The 21,438-nt window shown below is 46.3% G+C and overlaps 1 protein-coding gene across 1 annotated transcript; it reads left to right on the forward strand.

Moving 5' to 3' along the window:
* Positions 1 to 15,862: 15,862 nt before the first annotated feature.
* GPR148 (G protein-coupled receptor 148) lies at positions 15,863 to 16,951 on the forward strand. The gene is given in 3 exon segments (XM_012649911.1): positions 15,863 to 16,310; positions 16,313 to 16,862; positions 16,864 to 16,951. Coding segments are annotated over 3 exon segments (1,086 nt in total).
* The last annotated feature ends 4,487 nt before the right edge of the window (positions 16,952 to 21,438 follow it).

Raw genomic sequence — 21,438 nt, forward strand, 5'->3', positions numbered from 1 at the left:
TAATTCAAATTTGCTTATATAACTCTTTTTGTCCATGTTCTCTGTTTTGCTTCTTATTTACTCACCAATATTGTTTTGGGAAGTCTACAGATGTTGCAATAATAATTAGATGCCTACTTCAATTAATTCTATGTTCTGCAGTTTATTGCCTATGCCCCTCTGTGTGGAATGTCTTTGTACATTTCTACCTGTGTTGCTACAGGAGAGGCTCTCTGGAGTGTATTTCCAGTAATGTGCTGATTTCACCATATATGTCTAACTTGTCTTCCAGATTCAGGGTGCCCATTTATCATCTGACTAGCACTGCCAGCCTGCTGGCTCCTCACCTCCTCATTAGTGTCTAATCTTACAGGACTGTTTATTTTTTGCCAATCAGGGGTATCATATGGTATCTCACTGTCATTTTCATATGCAATTTTTGATTACTAATGAAGCTAAGCATTTATTCTGGGTTTCTCACTCAGATTGCAGGATCACCCCTTCTGCAAATCACCTATCCCAATTTGTTTATTTTCCTTTGGGGCTTCCCATCCTTTTTTAAAAAATGAATATGTGAAAACTCCTTATATATCCTAGATTAGAAACATTCTCAGCTCTAAATAGAGTAGCAATTTCCTCTCAGTCTGACATTTTTAATGGCGTAACAGAATTTATATGGGGAGTGGATACATATTTCTCTACATGAAATCTTTACCTCACACCATATGCCAATCAAGAAGAAATAGAGATAAATGTAACTAAATAAGCCATAAACAATTTAAAAGGAATACAGTTGACTCTTGAACATTGAGAGGATTAGAGATGCTGGCCCTAGTATAGTCCAAAATCTGCGTATAACTTTGGCCTAAAACTTAATTATTAATACTAATAGCCTACTGTTGACTGGAAGCCTTGCCAATAACATAAACAGCCAATTAACATATTTTCTATGTAATATGTATTATATACTGCATCTTACAATAAAGTAAGCTAGAGAAAAGAAAATATTATTAAGAAAATCATAAGGAAGAGAAAATATATTTACTATTCATTGAGTGGAAATGGATTATCATAAAGGTCTTCCTCCTGATCATCTTCATGTTGAGTAGGCTGAGGAGGAGGAGGAAGAGGAGGGGTTGGTCTTGCTATTTCAGGGGTGGCAGAGGCAGAAAAAAATCCACATGAGTGGACCCCAACCCATGTCGTTCAAGTATCAACTGTATTTCTCAATCTTCATTACAATGAGGAAATTTCTTCCTTTCAAATAAGTTGTAGAAGTGCCAAAGGATAAAAGTATTTAGCTACAGTAAATTATAATCAGCAGTAAGTTACAAAAAGAATATGAACAAAGTCAATAGCAAAACACAAAGAGACTAAAAACAGTGGATAAGGGAACTCCAACTCTCTAATCCCTCCACTAAAACAGTGATTAACTGGCAAAATCTGTCAGAATCTACTTTTCTGGTACTTTGGAATCTAATAAAAAATTTGCAACAACCAGGGGAATAATTAATGAAGAAGGAAGCTGCTAAATTTTGGTTCTCATATGCTGTGGTCTGACATTCCCACCTGCCATCCCCATGCCCCAGCATGGTGCTGGCCATGGGACAGCAGCCTGCATTCTTGGTGCAGCTTGCTGGTGTCAGAATACGCACCTTGCTCTCAAAGAATTCCTTCGTGCTTGTGTGTTTTGACCTGTCTGGTTGCCCCTTGAGGGATCAGCTCAGATCTCTGTGTTACCCACTTTGAAACATTCTCAGGGCTAGAGTGGCCTCCTGGGTGGCAATTGTCAAAAGTACTAAAAGACAAATATACTAGCAGTAGCTGCCTACAGCAAGGGAAAAAAGATGAGGCAAGGAACAGACAGACCAAAAGGCCTCGGAAGGAAGAGGCTGGGGAAGAAAATATGCTATGATCTGAATATTTGTGTTCCCCCAAAATTCATACATTGAAACCTAATCACCAATGTGATGGTATTAGGAAGTGGGGCCTTTGGGAGGTGGTTAAATCATAAGAGTATAAAACAAACTATGCATAATTGGAGTTCTAGAAAGAGAGGAGAAAGTGCAGAAAGAATACTTGAAATAATGGTTGAAAACATTCCAAATTTGATAATAGAATCTACACAGACAAGAAACCCAACTTCAAGCAAGAGAAACTCGAGGTTCATACTGAGAAACATTATAATCAAACTGTCAAAGGATGAAGACAAACAGAGAATTTTGAAAGCAGCAAGAAAAAAGCAACTCATCATGTACAAAAGATCTGTAATAAGATTAACAATTTCTCATCAGAAACCGTGGAGGCCAAAAGGCAGTAGGATGACATATTTAAACTGTTGTAAGTAAAGAAATTTCTTGTCTACCAAGATTTCTATATCTGGAAAAACTATCCTTCAAAAATGAAGGAGAAAGTAAGACATTCCCAGACAAACAAAGGTTTTGAGAGTTCATCACAAACAGACATTCCCTACAAGAAATGCTAACGGGAGTCTTTCAGGTTGAAATGAAAAGACACGAGACAGAAACTCGAAGCCATACAAAGAAAGAAGGAACATGAGCAAAGGTTACTACATAAGTAAACTAAAAAGTCAGCATATGTATTTTTGGTTTGTATTTCTGCTCTTTTTTCCATATGAATTAAAAGACAAATGCATAAAGCAATAATGATAAATCGATTTTAATGGCACACAATATAAAAAGATATATGACAATAATACAATAATATAAAAGAAGAGAGCAGAGCTGTCTAGGAACAGAGTGTTGTATACTGTTGAAGGCACATTGGTATTAATCCAAACTGTATTGTATAACTTTAAGATGTCAATTGCAATCCTCAAGGTAACTACTAAGAAAATAAGCCTGGGCAACATAACAAGGCCCTGTCTCTACAAAAAATTTAAAACTTAACTGAGCATGATTGCTCATGCCTGTCGTCCTAGCTACTCAGAAGGCTGAGGCAGGAGGATCGCTTGAGCCCAGGAGTTCAAGGCTGCAGTGAGCTATGATGGTGCCAGTGCACTCTAGCCTGGAGGACAGAGTGAGACTTCATCTCTTTAAAAAAATGGCAATAACTAAAACATATACATAAGGAAATGAGAAGGGAATCAAAGTGGTATGATACAAAAAGTCAATTATGCATAAAAGAAGTCAGTAATAAAAAAATTGAGAAATAAAAAGGATATAGAAATAAAATAAATATAACAAAATGTCAGAAGTAAGTTCTTTCTTATCAGTAATTACTTTATATGTAAATGGATTAAATTTCTCAATTAAAAGGTAGAGATTGGCAGAATGGATAAGAAAAGATCTATCTATATGCTGCCTATAAGCGACTCACTTTAGACTGAGTCTCATCAATGACACAATGATGTTGAAAGTAAAAGGTTAGAAAAAGCTATGTCATGTAAATAGTAACCAAAAGAGAGTTCAGTGGCTATTCTAATATCAGAAAAACATAGACTTTGAGTCACAAATTGTTACAGAGACAAAGAAGACATTATATATTGATAAAAGTGTCAATTCATCACAAAGATATAACAATTATAAACATATGTGCATATAATAAGGGAGCCCCAAAATATATGAAGTAAAATGGACAGAATTGAAGTGACAAATAGAGACTTCATGTCCCCCTTTTAATAATGGATAGAACATCCACAAAGAGATCTGTGAAGAAACAGAGGACGTGAACAACAATATAAGCCAACTATACCTTACAGACACATACAAAGCATTGTACCCATCATCAATAGCAGAATAAACATTTTTTTCAAGTGCACATGGAACATTCTCTAGGATAGATATATGTTAGTTTATAAAACAAGTCTCAATAAATTTTTAAAAGATTGAAATAATACAAAGTATTCTGTCTGATCACAATTGAATAAAACTGGAAATCAATAACAGAAGTACTAGAAAATCCACAAATATGTGGAAATTAACATACTTTTAAATGATCAATGAATCAAAGAAGAAATCACAGGGAAATTCAAATTATCTTGACACAAAGGGAAATTACAATACAATATATCAAAACTTAATCAAGGAGGTGAAAAACATGTACATTGAAAATGATAAGACATTGTTGAAAGAACTTAAACAACACAGAAATAAATGGAAAGACATCCCATGTTTATGGATTGAAAGACAATATTGTTAAGATGTTAATACCACCTAAAGTGATGTAAAAATTAATGCAATCCTTATCAAAATCCTCACGGCATTTCTTGCAGAAATAGAAAAGTCAATCCTAAAATTCATATAGTATCTTAAGGGAGCCTGAATAGCCAAAACAATCTTGAAAAAAGAAAAACGAATTTAGAGATTTCACATTTCCAAATTTCAAAACTTACCACAAAGCTATAGTAATCAAAACAGTGTGGCAAAAACATATAAAGACAAACATATAGACCAATGGAATAGAAAAGAGAACCCAGAAATAAACCCTCACACATATGTTCAATGATTTTTGACACGAGTGTCAACAGTATTCAGTGGGGAAAGTACAGGCTTTCAACAAATGGTGTTGTGATATACACATGCAAAAGAATAAATTGGACCCTTACCTTACCCGATACACAGAAATTAACTCAAAATGGAATAAATACATAAATGTAAGATCTAAATCTATAAAACTCTTAGAAGAGAACGGAGAGAGAAAGCTTCATGACATTGGATTTGGCAATGATTTTCTTCATATGACACCAAAACTGCAGGCAACAAAATAAATAGAAAACAGATAAATTGGACTTCATAAAATTAAAAACTTTTGCATCAAAGGATACTATCAAGAGAGTGAAAAAGAAACCCACAGAATGGGAGAAAATAGTTGTAAACCATACATCTGATAAGGATGTATTTTTTAAAACTTCTACAACTGAACAACAAGAATCAAACAACTCAATTCAAAAATGAGCAAAGGACATAAATAGATATATCTCCAAAGAAGATATACAAATGGCCAATAAGCACATGAAAAGATGCTCAACATCACTAATCATTAAGGAAATGCAAATAAATATCACAATGAGATTCCACTTCACACTCATTGGGATGGCTACCATCATGAAACCAGAAAGTAACAATGGTTGGTGAGGATGGGGAGAAATTGGAATCCGGTGTTCTGTTGTTGAGAATCTAAAATGGTGTAGCTGCTGTGAATGGCAGTTCCTCAAAAAATTAAACATAGAGTTCAATAATTAGACATAAAATTTGCTCGATGCAGTGGCTCACGCCTGTAATTCCAGCACTTTGTGAGGCCTAGGCAGGAAGATCACTTGAGGCTAAGGTTCAAGACCAGCCTGGGCAATATAGTGAGACCCTGTCTCTACAGAAAGAAAGAAAGAAAGAAAGAAAGAAAGAAAGAAAGAAAGAAAGAAAGAAAGAAAGAAAGAAAGAAAGAAAGAAAGAAAGAAAAAGAAGAAAAATTAGCCGGGTGAAGTGTCATGCACCTATAGTCTTAGCTACTTGGGGGTCTGAGGCAGGAGAAATACTTGATCCCAGGAGTTTGAGGTTATAGTGAGCTATGATCAGGCCACTGCACTCAAGCCTGGGTGAGACCCTGTCTCTAAAAAAAAAAAAAATTAATTAAAAAAAACACAATTTAATTCAAAAATTAAACATAGAATTATGACAGTTCCTTAAAAAAGTGGCAACTCCTCAAAAAATTAACCATAGAATTACCACATGATCCAGCAATTCCACTTCTAGGTATATACCCAAAATAACTGAAAAGAGGGACATGAACAAATATTTGTATACTCATGTTCATAGCAGCATTATTCGTAACAATCAAGAGGTGGAAGCACCCCAAGCATGCATCAATTGATGAACGGCTACACAAAAGGTGGTATACACATATAATGAGGTATTATTCACTCTTGAATGGAATTCTGACACATGGTACGACATGGATTAACTAAGTAAAACAAGGCAGCCACAAAAGGACAAATACTGTATGACTCGACTTATATGAGGTCCTTTAGAGCAGTCAGATTCCTAGAGACAAAAAGTAGAATGGTGGTTGCCGGGGCTGGGGGAGGGGAATGGGGCATTCATGTTTAACAGGTACAGAGATTTAGTTTGGGAAGATGAAAAAGCTCTGGAGATGGAGGGTAGGGATGGACGCACAACAGTGTGAATGTACTTAATGCCACTGAACTGTACACTTAAAATTGGTTAAAATGATAAATTTTATTATGTATATTTTACTACAATTTAAAAAACCGAAAACAAAACAAGTAAGATGCCCTCCCCAATATGTCCAAAGATGTGGAGGGTAAGTTTGTGCGTTTTGTGGGGAAGCTTAGCGGGAATGAGCAGGGGGCGGCGAGGAGGCTGCGACGCCGCAGCGGGCTGTGAAGGCGCGGGCGGCACAGGAGGCGGGGTGACCCTGGGAGGGCCAGGGCACACCAGGCTGGTGGGTCTGAGGACAAAGGCGGCCTCACCCTGAGAGGCTGCAGGAAAATTCTCTTCTGGAAAGGCGGGGGGTGAAAATGGCTGTGGAGAGGCTGGACTGCAGGGAATTCGTTGCCCACCGTCTGGGCTGCTTCTGAGGGCGTCGGGTCCCGGGCAGACGCCCCACGCCTCCCACGGCGGCTCACGGCGATGAGCATCTCGGTGTGCAGCCGAGGCGCCTGGAGCCACGGAAAACCCGGCCGCACGCGGGAGCGCACGACTCGCCTCTCCGTGTCCAGGGCGCTGCTGCCCGCCCTGCTCCAAGACGCTCCCAGGAGCGCGCAGAGGGCAGGTCGCGCTCAGCCTGGACGTGGGACAGGTCGCCACGGTCCTGAGCTGGGGCGTCTGGAGGAGGCGGACGGCCGGGTGCCGTGAGCAGAGGCGGAGCCGGGCGGGCTGGGGCGCGGGCTCGGAGGGCCGCGCTCACCCCTCACGGGGAACGGCCTCGCCCGGCGCCACCGGGCCTGCGCGCAGGCAGGGCGGGCGGGCTCTGGTGGCCGCTGCGCACGCAGGCTCCGTCCGCCGGCCGGCTCAGGGCCTGCGCTCGGCCTTGCCGCTGTCCCTTCCCACCGCATTGTCGCCACCGGCTGCGGTTTCCCTTTGCCCTTCCAGGAGCCAAGAGCTCTGAGTCGTGCCGCGAGGGGCCCGCATCCTCCACGCCCCACTCAGGGCCTGAATTCACCGCTTCGGATCTTGGACTGGTACCAACTTTTCCCACCACCCCAGCCTCAGTTTACCTGGGGCTCCCACATCCTGCTCGCGATCTGCAGCGCCCCAGACCCCTCGGGGCTCCTCCTTTTTCCTCCTCCCCTAGTAAATGAAAACTCGCTCTCTGGGAACCCTCTTGGCCCTCTGTGGGGACTTTCGAACGACACTGTCCTCCCCTGTGCGGTCTGTGGGTGTGTCGTCCACCTTTCTCACGGCCCCAGCTGCCGAGCCAGCTCCCCCGGGGCCGAGGCTGGTCTCCCGAGTGTGTCGCCCCGGCTCCGCCCTCGTCCGGCTCCGCCCAGAAGTCTCCCTGGCTCCGCCCCCGGCTCGCCGGCTCCTGCCCTCGCTGTGTCTGTGACGCAGCCCCGTCGTAGAACAACGCGGCCAGGGACGGCCGGGGCGCTGGGATGTCGCTGCCCGAGGCCTCGGTGACTGCGAGCTCCTCCCCGGCCACGGCGGCCGCCCTGCATCCCAGCGCCGTGCTGTGCGGCTGGGGCGGGACAGAGGGCCAGGGCTGGGCGGAGCTCGCTCCCCGGCGCCCCTGTGCGCAGAGCGCTCTCCGGTTCGGTGTGGAGGGCCCTGGCTGTGGGCCTTGCTGCTGCCTTCAGGTCATCCCCCGGTGTGCAGGCTGCAGATGCGACTCGGTGCCCAGCGCTGCGTTCCATTCAAGAATGAAGGACGCCCCCACTCCGCTGTGTGTTGGACGAGAGAGGAAAAGCCCTTTGCTCTTCGAAGGTAGTTCCAGAGGACGCAGGTCACTGATGTTGAAAGCAAAGGATCCCTTCCCTGTCTCAGTTATATTGTTATGGAAGAAACCTTGAGCGCCTGCCTCGATGAGCATGTTCTCAAAAGTGGCAGGTGTGGATGACAGGAGAAGACGGGCTGCCCCCTCCTGCTGGCATCGAACGTGCTGGTGCCACAATAATGGATTCCACAAATGGCTGCCCTGCCATCCGGCTGGGCAGGGGAGACGCAGCTTCTTAGGGACCTGCATCCTCCTCAGTGTTGAGAGTCCCACTGGCCGCCACCCACCTCCAAGGTGGTGCCGGAACGAGCTTAGCAAACCTCACAGCATCTGCTGGAGACAGGCCCACCCTGGAGTCCCCAGGCTCCTCAGAGGCTGCCCGGTCGCTCCTGCCTGGCCCTCGCACACTGTGCTGGGAGCGCAGGGGGGACTCTGTGGAGGGCAGCTCCGGGCATCTCATGCTGCTGACAACGTGACTCCTTGTGAGGAAACAATTGATGTCTAGAGAAACATCACAGGTCACCACGCGGCTTGTCAGACTGGAAACAGCACCAACGTCCACCAGGAAGCAGAGCGTAAGTAAGTGGTGGGTGGCCAGAGAACGGAAAGCTGTGGAGCATTTCCATAGAAGGAACTAGATCTGTGAATGGCAACAGCACTGGCCTGGAAGGTAGGGCACTGAGTGAAAAATGCAAGCGTCAGAATGAAGTGAGCACACCAAACATAGAAATCAACGCTGTATATAGTTCAGAAGCCTGTGTTTTCAGTGAAAGTTCAAAACCAGGAGCAGGAGGAATATACAACAATTCAGGGTGGACGCTGCCCCTGGGGAGGGAGGCAGGGAGGGAGGGAATAGGCCAGAGGATGGTGACAAAGAGAACTGTAACTGTATGTGCAATGCTTTGCTGTATTAAAAAATATGTATATATAATATATTTATATGTAAAATATGCTATATTTAGTTACATATAATATAAAGATGTTATATAAGAATAATTGGCAAAATGTCAACATTTGTTAGTTCTGGATAGTGGGTCTATGAGAATCTGTTAATCCCTCTGTGTTTTTCAGTATTTCAAATAGTTCACAGTGCTAATAGAAGAACAAATTGCTGTAAATTAATTTTTAAAATTAAATAAATGAACAAAACAAACTCCAAGTGTGACAATAAAAGACAATAAAGGCAATAAAGGACAGAGGAGGGGATGCCATGCACTGAGAGGAGGGCGAGCCTGCAGAAGAGGGTGGGGGAGTCGCCCAGAGCAGCAGCAGGAGCAGCTGAAGGGAAGGGTGTCCAGGCAGAGCCCAGCTAGGGGGCAGGCAGGGCCTGCTGGGCAGAGGCGGCGAACAGGGCAGCTGCCACAGAGGATGGCCACAGGATTTGCAGACCAGGACAGCATCTGGGATTATTTCAATCATTATCCAGACTTTACTAACCTTCGGAAAGCTTCAGGAGGAAGATGGACACAGTAGTGGTCAGAAGAGAAATACAGGCATAGACTAAAGAGGCTTTTCAAAGGCTTTACCTGTATGTTAAAGTCTAATAAAATAAACTTTACTGAAAAAGTAAGTGAATAAATAAAAAAATCCCTCTGACTGCCTTGAGGAGAAAGGGTGCTAGAGATGTTAGTGCGTGTGTGGGAGAGTGGGCTGCCAAGAAGCAGGAAGGTCTTCCTAGCCAGCGGCCCCAGCCCACCTCCTCGTAGTATCCTTCACTATTCAGCCATCCCAGGACTGCCTGGGCAGCATGCTGAGCCAGCAGCCACCACATGAGGTGGGACTGGACCATGGAGACCAACCCAGCAGGAAAGGAGCTCAGCTTGGGGTCAGGACAGCCACGGAGAAAGGGGGTGGAGGAGGGAGATTGTAGGGGCTATGGGAGCTTTCAGAATTAATTTATCTTTAGCAATACGTATGACTCAATTAGTTTTAAAAAAGAAACCTGTTTAAACAGGAGATGTAGCCAACTTTCCAATATTCTTTCATATGGATTGAAAATCTGCTAATTCTAAAGATTTCAATATGCTCAAGATCTCTGGGATCTCAAGGACTGTCCTGGAAAAGCATCATATCTCTGATATTCCTAATCAGTTTGGCACTTGCCTTTGGAGGAGCATTCCTCTTCCCTGCATCTGGCCCATCACAAAAGGCACCTCCCTCTGCCTCCAGGCCTCCTGCAGCCCCCTGTCCTTGCAGATGCTGGGTTTGGCCTTGTCACTCCGTAGTTTAAATTGCCTCCCACCCACCTTCCTGCCATAGCCAGCATAGCCCCCATGCAGTGTCAGGCCCTTAAGAACTCCATCTCCGCTCAAACTGAATCCTTGGTTTGGAAAATTTCAAAATATTACTGTTTATTGACAATGAACCTAGTCACCCAAGAGCTCCAATGGAGATGTACAAGGAGATGAATGTTGTTTTCATGGCTGCTAACATCCATCCTGCAGCCCATGGATCAAAAAGTAATTTTGTCTTTCAAGTCTTATTATTTAAGAAATACATTTCATAAGGCTATGGCTGTGACAGACAGTGACTCCTCTGGTGGTTCTGGGCAAAGTAAATTGAAAACCTTCTGGAAAGGAGTCACCATTCTAGGTGCCGTTAAGAACATTCATGATTCGTGGGAAGAGGTCAAATAACATTCACAGGGTTTGGAAGAAGTTGATTCCGACCCTCATGGATGACTTTGAGAAGTTCAAGACTTCACTGAAGGAAGTCACTGCAGATGTGGTGGGAACGGCAAGAGAACCAGAATTAGGAGCGGAGCCTGAAGATGTGGCTGAATCGCTGCACTCTCATGACAAAGCTTGGATGGATGAGGAATTCCTTCTTATGGATGAGCAAAGAAAGTGGTTTCTTAAGATGCAATCTACTGGTGAAGATGCTGTGCACACTGTTGAAATGACAGCAACGGATTTAGACTATTCCATAAACTTAGTTGATAAAGCAGTGGCAGGGTTTGAGAGGATTGGCTCCAATTTTGTAAGAAGTTCTACTGTGGACAAAATGTTATCAAACGGCATCACATGCTTCAGAGAAATCTTTCATGAAAGGAAGAGGCAATCAATGTGGCAAACAACAAGGTTGTCTTATTTTCAGAAATGGCACAGCCACCTCAACCTTGAGCAACCACCCCACTGACTGGTCAGTACCACCAACATGCAGGCAGGACCCTCCACTCGCAAAAATATTAAGACTCACTGAAGATTCAGATGATTGTCAGCATTTTTTAGCAACGATTTTCAAATTAAGGTATGTTACATGTGTTCAGTGTCATGCTATTGCACACTTATTAGGGTAGACACAACTTTTATGTGCACTGAGAAACCAAAAATTCGCATGACTCACTTTATTGAGATATTCATTTTGCCGCAGTGGTCTGCAGCCAAACCCACGATATCTCTGAGGTGTGCCTGTATAAAGCAGGGAGCTGAGGCCTATTCTAAGAGTCAGAAGACATTTTGCATAGGAAGAGTCTTTCAAACTGAGATCTGGCTGAGCTGAAGTGAAGGATGTGAAGAGGGTGGCAATGTCCCCAGGCAACAATGGTTGTTTATTCTTTTTTTTTTTTTTTTTTTGAGAAAGAGTCTCACTCTGTTGCCCAGGCTAGCTAGAGTGCCGTGGCGTCAGCCTAGCTCACAGCAACCTCAAACTCCTGGGCTCAAGCGATCCTCCTGCCTCAGCCTCCCAAGTAGCTGGGACTACAGGCATGCGCCACCATGCCCGGCTAATTTTTTCTATATATTTTTAGTTGTCCAAGTAATTTCTTTCTATTTTTAGTAGAGACGGGGTCTCTCTCTTGCTCAGGCTGGTCTCGAACACCTGAGCTCAAACAATCTGCCCGCCTCGGCCTCCCAGAGAGCTAGGATTACAGGCGTGAGCCACCACGCCCAGCCGGTTGTTTATTCTTTAAGGAGTAGAAGGGAAGTAAGAGAGTTGGAGCACAGAGGATTGAAAAGGGAGCGAGGGGTAAGGGATAGGCTACACTAGGTCTTGTGCGTTGGGACCAAGATCTTGGTTTTTATTATAAGAGCAATGAGAAACAATGGGGAGTTTTGTTTAACATAGGAGCAACATATTGTTGACATGATGGTGATGATGATGGTAGTGAAAAGGATGAGGATGATGATGATGGTGATGATGGTGAGAATGGTGAGGATGATTGATGGTGAGGATGGTAGTGATGATGGTGATGATGGTGATGGGGATGATGATGGCTATGGTTATGACAGTAATCATGATGATGATGATGAGGAGGAGGAGGAGGATAATGGGGTGAGGGTGATGAAGCTGAAAATTCCAGCCAGGAAGGCAGAAGCAGGAAGACCATCCAAGAAACTGCTGGAGTGGAAATGGAAATAACCCAGGATTTGGAGTGAGAACTGCCTGTGCTCTGCCACTTATTTGCTAGGTGGTCCCGGGAAAATTACTTGACCTCACATTCTCTATTTCCTCATCCTCTGAAGGGTGCCCAAGGATGGAACAAAATGTATAAAAGCACCTGGCACGCAGCAGCTGCCGTGTTATTTCTCTGTGCTTCACCTCTGCCACACATGCAGGCACTCAGACATGCAGTGAGGAGGGCCCGGGGGGGAGAGGGCCTCCACTCCTGCAGCCTGGTCAGGTGACGTGGCCAGTTGCTGAGGGACATTATATTGCTACCAGGAGACCAAGAGCCCCTGTTTCAATCATCCTCTTCAACCTGGTAGTCCTGGTTGCTGGCTGCCTGTGGGGACAGCTGTGTGAGGTGAGGGTCCGCCTGCGGGAGTCTCAGCCGCCTCTGCCATTGCCCACACCCTGACCCCCAGCCTCCTTGTGATATCACAGTAAGTAACTCCTGTCCTTCTGCCAACTCTGGGGACACAGCAACAGGGACCCTGTGTGTCTCAGGAAGGATGGCTGCTTACTGATACTGAACTCTCTTGAAACATGACCTTAGGCAAGGTGCTTAGCCTCCTAGGGCCTCAGTTTCCCACCTGCAACCTGTCATGCCAGCTTTACAGAGCAGTATGGCATTTCTGTGAGACAGTGTGCCCAGTGCTTGCATGCAGAAGGTTATTCATGACAGGGCCAAGCATGGTCACCGTCACCTCACCTGGGGAGGACCTGTAGGCCTGCCTGTTCTGGGCCTTGAACTTGTTTGCATTGGGCCCCCCACAGCTTCAGTTTATCTCTGGCTTCCTGGAGGGCAGGGATGCTGCAGCATCCTCAGGCTTTCGAAGTACCACGCACGGCCAGGGTTCGACTTCCGAAGTGAGGTTCAGGTTCACTGTCCCTGCTGTCTCCCACCCACTGCCAGCACCCACAATGCCGGCAGGGCTGTCCCGACCGTAGTGAGTACAGGGGATGGGGTGGAGCAGTTAAAGACTGCAGGATCACTAGCCAGGAAGGGCTAGTGCCATGGTGGCCACTCTGTGACCCTGGGGCTGGCCACGTGTGACCCCACATCTGTGCCAGTCTGCATTTCTCCCAGGAAGGGCAGCCTTGCTGGGGCACCCAGGCAAGTGAGATCAAACTGATGTTCCCTCCAGGGCAGCACCTTCATGGTGCCAGAGATTGTTTTATGTCCTTTGAAAGTAATAAAATAATTGTCAACGGAGGACAGGCTCTTTATTACACTCCGCACCTCTCCCATTACGGGAGTTACGCCCTTCCCGTTTCCATGGAGCTGTTGCCTGTCACCTGTCACTGGCCACAAGGATTTAGCTCCCAGGTAATTTGTGCTAAGGGGTTATTTAACGAGTTTCTTTCTCCCAAAGAATCTGCATTCTAAGGCGGCCAGACAGGGCAAGACTGACAGCCAGGGGCCAGTGAGGGTCACTCTGCTGGGCTGGACAGCAGGGAGCCTCCAGCCCCCAGCTCTGCAGCATCCAGGGCGCCTGCTCAGAGTGCTTGTGCTGGGAAGGGCTCTACTCCCTCTCCCGGGGCCAGTTCGACCCGTAAGGGAATCGCAGAGGTGCTAGGGACGCCCTAGGGAGGGCAGGCCCGGGCAGAGTGGGTAGGGGCATCGTGGTTTCTCCGGAAGGCGAGGTGTGCTTTCTCAGAACCCGCCTTGGAGTCTCTACCGTAATCTGCCATCTGGGCACCAGCGCTCTTGCTCTGGCAGATGCTGTAACAGACCCTCAGAGGAAGACGCGGTCTCGGGACTGTGGTCGGCGTGGTCTCGGAGCTATGCTGGACTACTCGGGGGGACCCTCCTGGGCAGCAGGGGCCTTTGGCCAGCTCTGAAGGAGGAAAGACGCTCATGTGAGAAAGGGCCTCGTAGGTGAGAGGAATGAGTCTGGGGCCAAACGTCCTGGGTCCCATGATGCCCCTGGCCTGGCTCTCCCAGTGTGTGAGCTCAGGGGTCGCTCAGCTCCCTGCTCTGTCACCTCCACTGTGTCCCAGATGTGTGGAGCAGAGAGTCAGTCTATGGAGCACATTTAGTAAAAAGGCCGCCAGGCTCTGAGCATCAGCACCTAAGGATGACCCGCAAGTCCTCCAAGACAGGGGTACTGTCATCACGGCCCTCAGTGGGCACCGGGAGGCCCAGAGGGATAAAGTAATTGGCCCAAGACCACACGGCTGGGATGAGTCCACTGATGAGGACACCACAGCACACTGAGAAGGGAGGTGGCAGGTGTACACCCAAGTGGTCCAGGGGCCCATGGCCGATGGAGGAAGCCAGTTCTGGTGTATCACGTGCTGGTCTGGTCCAAGTGGCATTTGTGTTATGAGGCAACTCCTCTCACACCCAGTGTCTGACATTCCTGCCTCTCTCTGACCCTGAAAATACCTTGTCTGGTCTTAGGAAGGTTCCCATCTGGCTCCTACCTCATGGAGCAGTCAGCCTGCCGGGGCCAGTGGTGGGTGTCAGAGCAGCCCATTCTGCAATGATGACAAGGGGGACTGTGGGCAGAGGGGACCTGAAGCCACATAGGATGGTGTCAGTCGGGTGGAGGGCTAACATTCCCTCAGATTATGCACCGTGCTAAGTCCTGTACCACTGGGATTTTGCAACATTTCCTTGAGGTCATATGGACAGTATCCATGTGTCACAAATAAGGAAACTGGAGTGTAGGAAGGTGAGCAAAACTTCTCAAGGCCACCAGTCTGCACCTGGAGAGGGGGAGACTGCTCACCCGAGACAGAGCCCCCCACCCTGCTGTGGGCGCCACCTGAGCACACCCTACCATCTGCACCCCCTCCAACTTCGTGGTGGTGCCTGCCTGCTGCTCCCCTCTTCCTGCTTCTGCTCCTCACCGCTAGCTCCTGTGCGCTGTCTGCCTGCCAGGCCTCCTCCTCCCCACCACACAGGGAATCCACGATTCAGCTAAGACTTTGTGGCCACAGAGTGCTCTCCCATGTGGACTGCTATGTGGAAGGGGCGTAGGAGACACACGCAGTGTCACCCCCGGCCTGGAAGCTACACCCAGGGCTTTGTGATGAAGAGTATGAGCATGCGCAGGCAGCTCCAGCCTGGCCCCATTTCATGAGCCCCCAGCCAATCAGAGGCCAGGCTGGGTCCACAGCCAGGCAATGCTAGTCCCCGGTGGCTGCTCCCTCCCTTCGGGCAGGGCAACCTTGAATTCCATCCAATGTGGTGAGCATTCATCACACACTCCCTGTGAGCCAGCCAGGCAGGTCTGGGGGACATTGAGATGGGGGACACTTCTGCAGAGGTCAGTGACTCCCAAATGGTGGCAATGGGCTGATCCGTTACGTGTGCCCAGACATGGGCAGCAGCACAGCTGCAGAGACATGTGTGCACACAGGAAGCTAGGTGTAGGCTGAATTTCACATTGTTGGTTTTATCTTTGTTAAACAGTCTTTCATGAGGCTTGCCCTAGCCTGACATCTCTGCAGAAGAGTAGCACCCTCAGAACTGCTGTGAAAGGGATCAATATTCTGGGCAGGTACGGAACCAACAAACTTTGACAAAGCTGACCACTCCTGCCAGGACAAATGGAGGCAAGCTGGCAGGGTGCTGGCATCGATGTGGTGGTACTTGGTCAGCATGAAAGCCAGGGAGAACAAGCTGGCACCCTGCTTTCTGGGCACTACATCCTGGCCAGCCCTGACCCATCTTGCCAGCAATACACCCTGCATGCCCCAGGCAGCCAACAACACCTCCCTGGACCTCAGGGACCTCAGAGTGCCCAGCTCCGTGCTGTGCTGGCTCTGCCTTCCCTCGAGCCTGCTGGCTGTGGCCACACTGGCCCTGAGCCCCCTGCTGCTGGTGACCATCCTGCGGAGCCAGCAGCTGCGGCAAAAACCCCACTACCTGCTGCTGGCCAACGTCCTGCTCTCGGACCTGGCCTATCTACTCTTCCACACGCTCATCCCCTACAGCAGCCTGAGCTGCTGGGATCTGGGTCGCATCACCTGCAGCATGGTCACAGATGCTGTCTTCACCGCCTCCAACAGCACCATCCTGTCCCTCATGGCCTGCACATCTACCTGGCAGTTGCTCATCCTCTACACTACCTCTCCTTCGTGTCCCGTGGGGCTGTCTCGAAGGCAGTGGCCGTCATCTGGCTGGTGGCCTTTTTCTTTCCCACATTTCTCCTTTGGTTCAGCAAGCAGCAGGATGCCCAGCAGGAGAAGCGTGGGGCCTCGTGCATCCTGCCGCTGAGCCTGGGCACCCAGGGCCGTGCCCCCCTCATCACCATCACTCACATTTCCATCCTGTGCCTTCTCTTCCTCTGCACGGCTCTCATTGCCTACTGCTTCCGGAGGATCTACGCAGAGGCCAGGACATCGGACATCTGCATGAAGGGCTACTCCCGGGCCAAGGGCACCCTGCTTATGCACTCAGTGCTGATCGCACTGTACATGAGCACAGGGGTGATGTTCTCCCTGGCTTTCATGCTGACCAAGTACCACCACATCGGTGCCAGCACTCACACGTGGCTCCTGGCGGCCAACAGCGAGGTGCTCATGATGCTTCCCGGAGCCATGCTCCCGTACCTGTACCTGCTCCGCTACTGGCAGCTGCGTGTTCAGGGGCCTCTTCCCATCCAGGAGGCGCAAGGCAATCTTTACCACGTCCCAGAGCTGTCAAGTGCATGATTTGGCAGGCTGAGGTTAAAAATTATACTTTGAATGTATCAGCATCCAATTATGGCTGACTCTTCAGAATGTGAAATACAACTGTGGAACAGACTCTTTAAGAGAATCTCAACTGATTGTTTTCACCATTTCAACAGCTTTGAAGTAGAGAAAGCTCTCTTCTAGTGACACTGAGATTCTACTTGGAAATGGAGGCAAGTAAAGGCGACCCAGAAGGCCTCTGGTGGAAGTGGGGTGAAGCTCTGGTCTGCACCTCCCAGTGTCTCCCTCCACACCTTCCACCACCACTGTGGGAGCAGCACTGCTGACAGCCACACAGGCGGCAAACTGTTCCTGGCAGCTGGGACCTGGGAGCTGAGCGAGGAGACCATGAGCCCCTATTTGGGCAGCTGCTCAGGATGTGGGAGGGAGGAGAGGAAGCTGGGACCCACCTACAGTGGGGGGTGTCATGGAGGTGCCACTACAAAGCCGAATCCCCAAAGGTTACATTTTCAGAATAAAGATAAATGATAACCAACCTTTACAGTAGGGAGTAGCAAGGGAACTTGCTTGCCTTGACATTGGTGCTGTGCAGAAGAGGAAGAAAGTTCCTCGAGAATTCTTAAGTAAAAGCCACCCTTCAGACAGGATTACAGCTAGCTTTCAAACTATTTTAATGGTCCAAAACCTCACTCCAATTGGTCTGGGTCTCCTGGAGTATCTGAGCTTTAACTCCGGCCTCAGAGAATTTCCACAATAAAGACCTCAGAGAAACGAGTTGAACACGGTCACAACTCACAGAACCACACAGGGAAATAAGGCACCATGAATGAGAGCAAGAAGGAACAAGAAGACAGCAGCATCAGACCACACTCCTTGAAGGACCTGACACTGGCTTAATATAAAAAGGTTCAATATTTTTTAAGATATGAAAAATGACATGAAAATGTGAGCAGGGAACTTTTTTTTAAATAACTAAGAATATTTGGAAAAGAACCAAATAAAACTTCTAGAAATAAAAAATATTAGAATTATAAAAGATAAGTTGAATTTAGTATGAATTATACAGCATGTTAGACAGATTTGGATAGAGAATTTGCAAAGTATGAGATAGGCCCAGATAAATTACCTCTTAATAAAATGCAGCCCAGAGGGACAAAGAGATGAAGAATATAGAAGAAGGATTAAGAGTCACCAAGGTTACCATGGAAGAGACTAAACACACATCTAATTTGGAAATATTAATACAGGAAATGTGGAAGGGGAAATATATGAAGCTGATATTTTTTCAGAAATTTTGAACAATAGAATGTCAGATCCAAGAAACCCAACCAGTCACAAATATGACAAACGACAAATAATCCACCTGAGCCACATCTTGTGAAACTGCAAAAAAACAGCCAAATACAAAGACAAGCTGTTTAAAGCAGGCATAGATGAACGCCAGAGGAACAGCAGTCACGCTGACAGCTGACTTCTCAGAAAACAGGAAGCCTGAGCAACCGGGACAATGCTGGCCACGTGCCGAGAGAAAAGAGCCATCAGCCCGGGTTTTATGCACAGTGATACAGTCTCTCCAGAGAGCAAAATAAAGACCCTGATTGATAAAACACAAAAGCTGAAAGGCAATATTCTTAACAATACACATTAAGGAAACTTTAAAGGATGTATTTGTGGCAGAAGGAAAATTCTATTAGATGGAAGGTTCGAGATGTATGAAGAAATAGTGAGAGAAACACTGGAAACTATGTGTGTAAATGGAAATAATCACTATCTACATGTTTATATAAAAGCAATAAAAATGTCTGATTTGGGGGTTTAGAAAGAAAGTATTAGAAATAGTAGCATATGTGTTGGAAGGGTGTAATTGTACTTAAATCATTTTGAAGTTACTGTAAAAACCTAAGACTTTGTCAGAAATGAGTATTAAATGTCTGAGGCAACCACTAACGGACAAGAAGATAATAACTCTAAGTAATCTAGGGAGCAAATTAAATGAGTAAGAGAAAAAATAAATCATCCAAAAGAAGGCAAGAAAGGAAAAAATATATAGAAAAGTCAGGACACATAGAAAGCATAAAATAATATGATAGAATCCAAACAGCAAATTTAAATGTACTAAAGTAATAAATTTAAATGGACTAAAATTTGATGGTGGGAAAACAAATATTGTCAGTTTTCTTTTAAATCATATAGATGTCATTCATAAAAGATTAGCCTAAACAAACGACAGGGAACAGTTACAAGTAAAAAAATCAGAAGTAGAGAAAAAGATACAGAAAGCAAATACTCCCTAGGTGAAGGCAGCCAATAGGAGAGGCAAAGTAGACTTCAAAGCACAAAAGCATCCTGGAGTTCAGAGTCACTGCACAGTGACATAAGGTCTACCTTATCAAAGGAGAGGAAATTAACACACATAATTAGAGAATGAACATTTATAAAGCAAAAAATGACAAAATTTTGAAGAGAAATGAACAAATCAACCTTCATAGAAAAGAATTTTAAGACCCCTCTCTTCCTAATTGATAGATCAAGCACATAAAATAAATAAGGATATAAAATTTTGAATCATACAATTGACGAGCTTGACTTAGCGGACAAATTTAAAATACGGTGCTTGACAATGAAAGAATACAAAATATAGGTGACCCTCAACAATACAGGTTTAAGCTGCGTGGGTCCACTTATACATGGACCTCTCCACCTCTGCCAGCCCTGAGACAGCAAGACCAACCCTCTTCCTCCTCCTCCTCCTCCTCCTCCTCAGCCTACTCAATGTGAAGATGGCCAGGAAAAGGCCTTTATGATGATCCACCTTCACTTAATGAACAGTAAACATATTTCTCTTCCTTATTATTTTCTTAATAATGTTTTTTTCTCTAGCTTACTTTATTGTATGAATACAGTATATAATATCATGTACAAAATATGTGTTAATGGACTGTTTATGTTATTGGTAAGGCTCTGGTCAACAGTAATTAAGATTTTGGGGGAGTTAAAAGTTATACTCAGGGCCAGGCGCGGTGGCTCACGCCTGTAATCCTAGCACTCTGGGAGGCCGAGACAGGCGGATCGTTTGAGCTCAGGAGTTCGAAACCAGCCTGAGCAAGAGCGAGGCCCTGTCTCTACTAAAAATAGAAAGAAATTAATCGGACAACTAAAAATATATAGAAAAAATTAGCCGGGCATGGTGGCGCATGCCTGTGGTCCCAGCTACTTGGGAGGCTGAGGCAGGAGGATCACTTGAGCCTAGGAGTTTGAGGTTGCTGTGAGCTAGGATGATGCCACGGCACTCTAGCCCAGGCAAAAGAGTGAGACTCTGTCTCAAAGAAAAAAAAAAGTTATACTCAGATTATTGTGCAGAGGGTCAGCACCTCTAACCCCTGCATTGTTCAAGGGTCAACTGTAGGTTTAAGCATGCCTGAAATTATTAAGAAAATTGGCCACATTTCATTCCATGAAGCAAATCTAAGTAAATTTCAGAGAAGTGTTTTCTATGCAGACCACATTACCTGAGTTCAGTGAAATTAAGTTAGAAATAAATCACAAAAAGATAATTTTTAAAAAATACTTGGAAATTTAAAAACCACACTTCTAGGAAACTCATAGATCAAAGACTTATTAAAAGTGGACATCAGAAAATGTTTAGAACTGAATGATAATAAAAATAGTACGCATTTTCGTCATCACGCCCTAGGGCCTTTGCAGATGCAATGGAATCAAGGACCCTGTAAAAGGAGGGCTGCCGGACTATTGGGCGGAGCCAAAGCAACCACAGGCACCCTCCCAAGGGCAAGAAGGGGGTGGGGAGGAGGGAGATGTGACGAGGACCCAGGACGGAGCCGGGTTGGAGACGGAGAGACGGGAAGATGCTGTGCCGAGGGAGGGATGGAGAAGGGCCCACACAGCCCGGGACCGCCAGCAGCCTCTAGAAGCTGGAAAACGCAAGGAGATGGGTCGTCCTGTCCAGCCACCAGAAGAAACATAGTTCTGCCAATATGCTGAGTTTTACTCAGTAAGACCCAGTTTTTACTTCTGATCTTCAGAACTACAAGATAATAAATTTGTGTTATTTTAAACCACTAAGTTTTTGGTAATTTGTTACAGCAGCAACAAGAAACTAATCCGTTGGCCTTGGTTTGGACTTTCTTCTCTGCTGCCCACAGGGAGTCACTGCTCCCAGCAGGTTAACCCAGGCTCACAAGCAACGGCAGGTTTCCAAGACAGCAGACGTGCCCTGCGGCTCAGAACTGGCACACCGTTACTTCTGCCGCGTGCTGCCAAAGCAGGGCATGGCACCAGGGCTACGAGAAATAAACTTCGTTTTAGCTTCCCAGTGTGTGGTATTTGTTATGGCAGCCTAAGCTGACTAATATGGTGGGGAAAATGTAAAAAAGAAGAAGAGAGAGAGAATGATTAACACAACATTCAGTAAAATGGTTATTAACATGCAGGAGGAAGGAAGATGTGACGGGGAGTTCTGAACTATGGTTCCTCTGTGTCTTGAGCAGGACGGTGGGT

This window comes from Propithecus coquereli, unplaced genomic scaffold (assembly GCF_000956105.1).
Source record: "Propithecus coquereli isolate 6110/MARCELLA unplaced genomic scaffold, Pcoq_1.0 Scaffold307, whole genome shotgun sequence".
Lineage (NCBI taxonomy): Eukaryota > Metazoa > Chordata > Mammalia > Primates > Indriidae > Propithecus > Propithecus coquereli.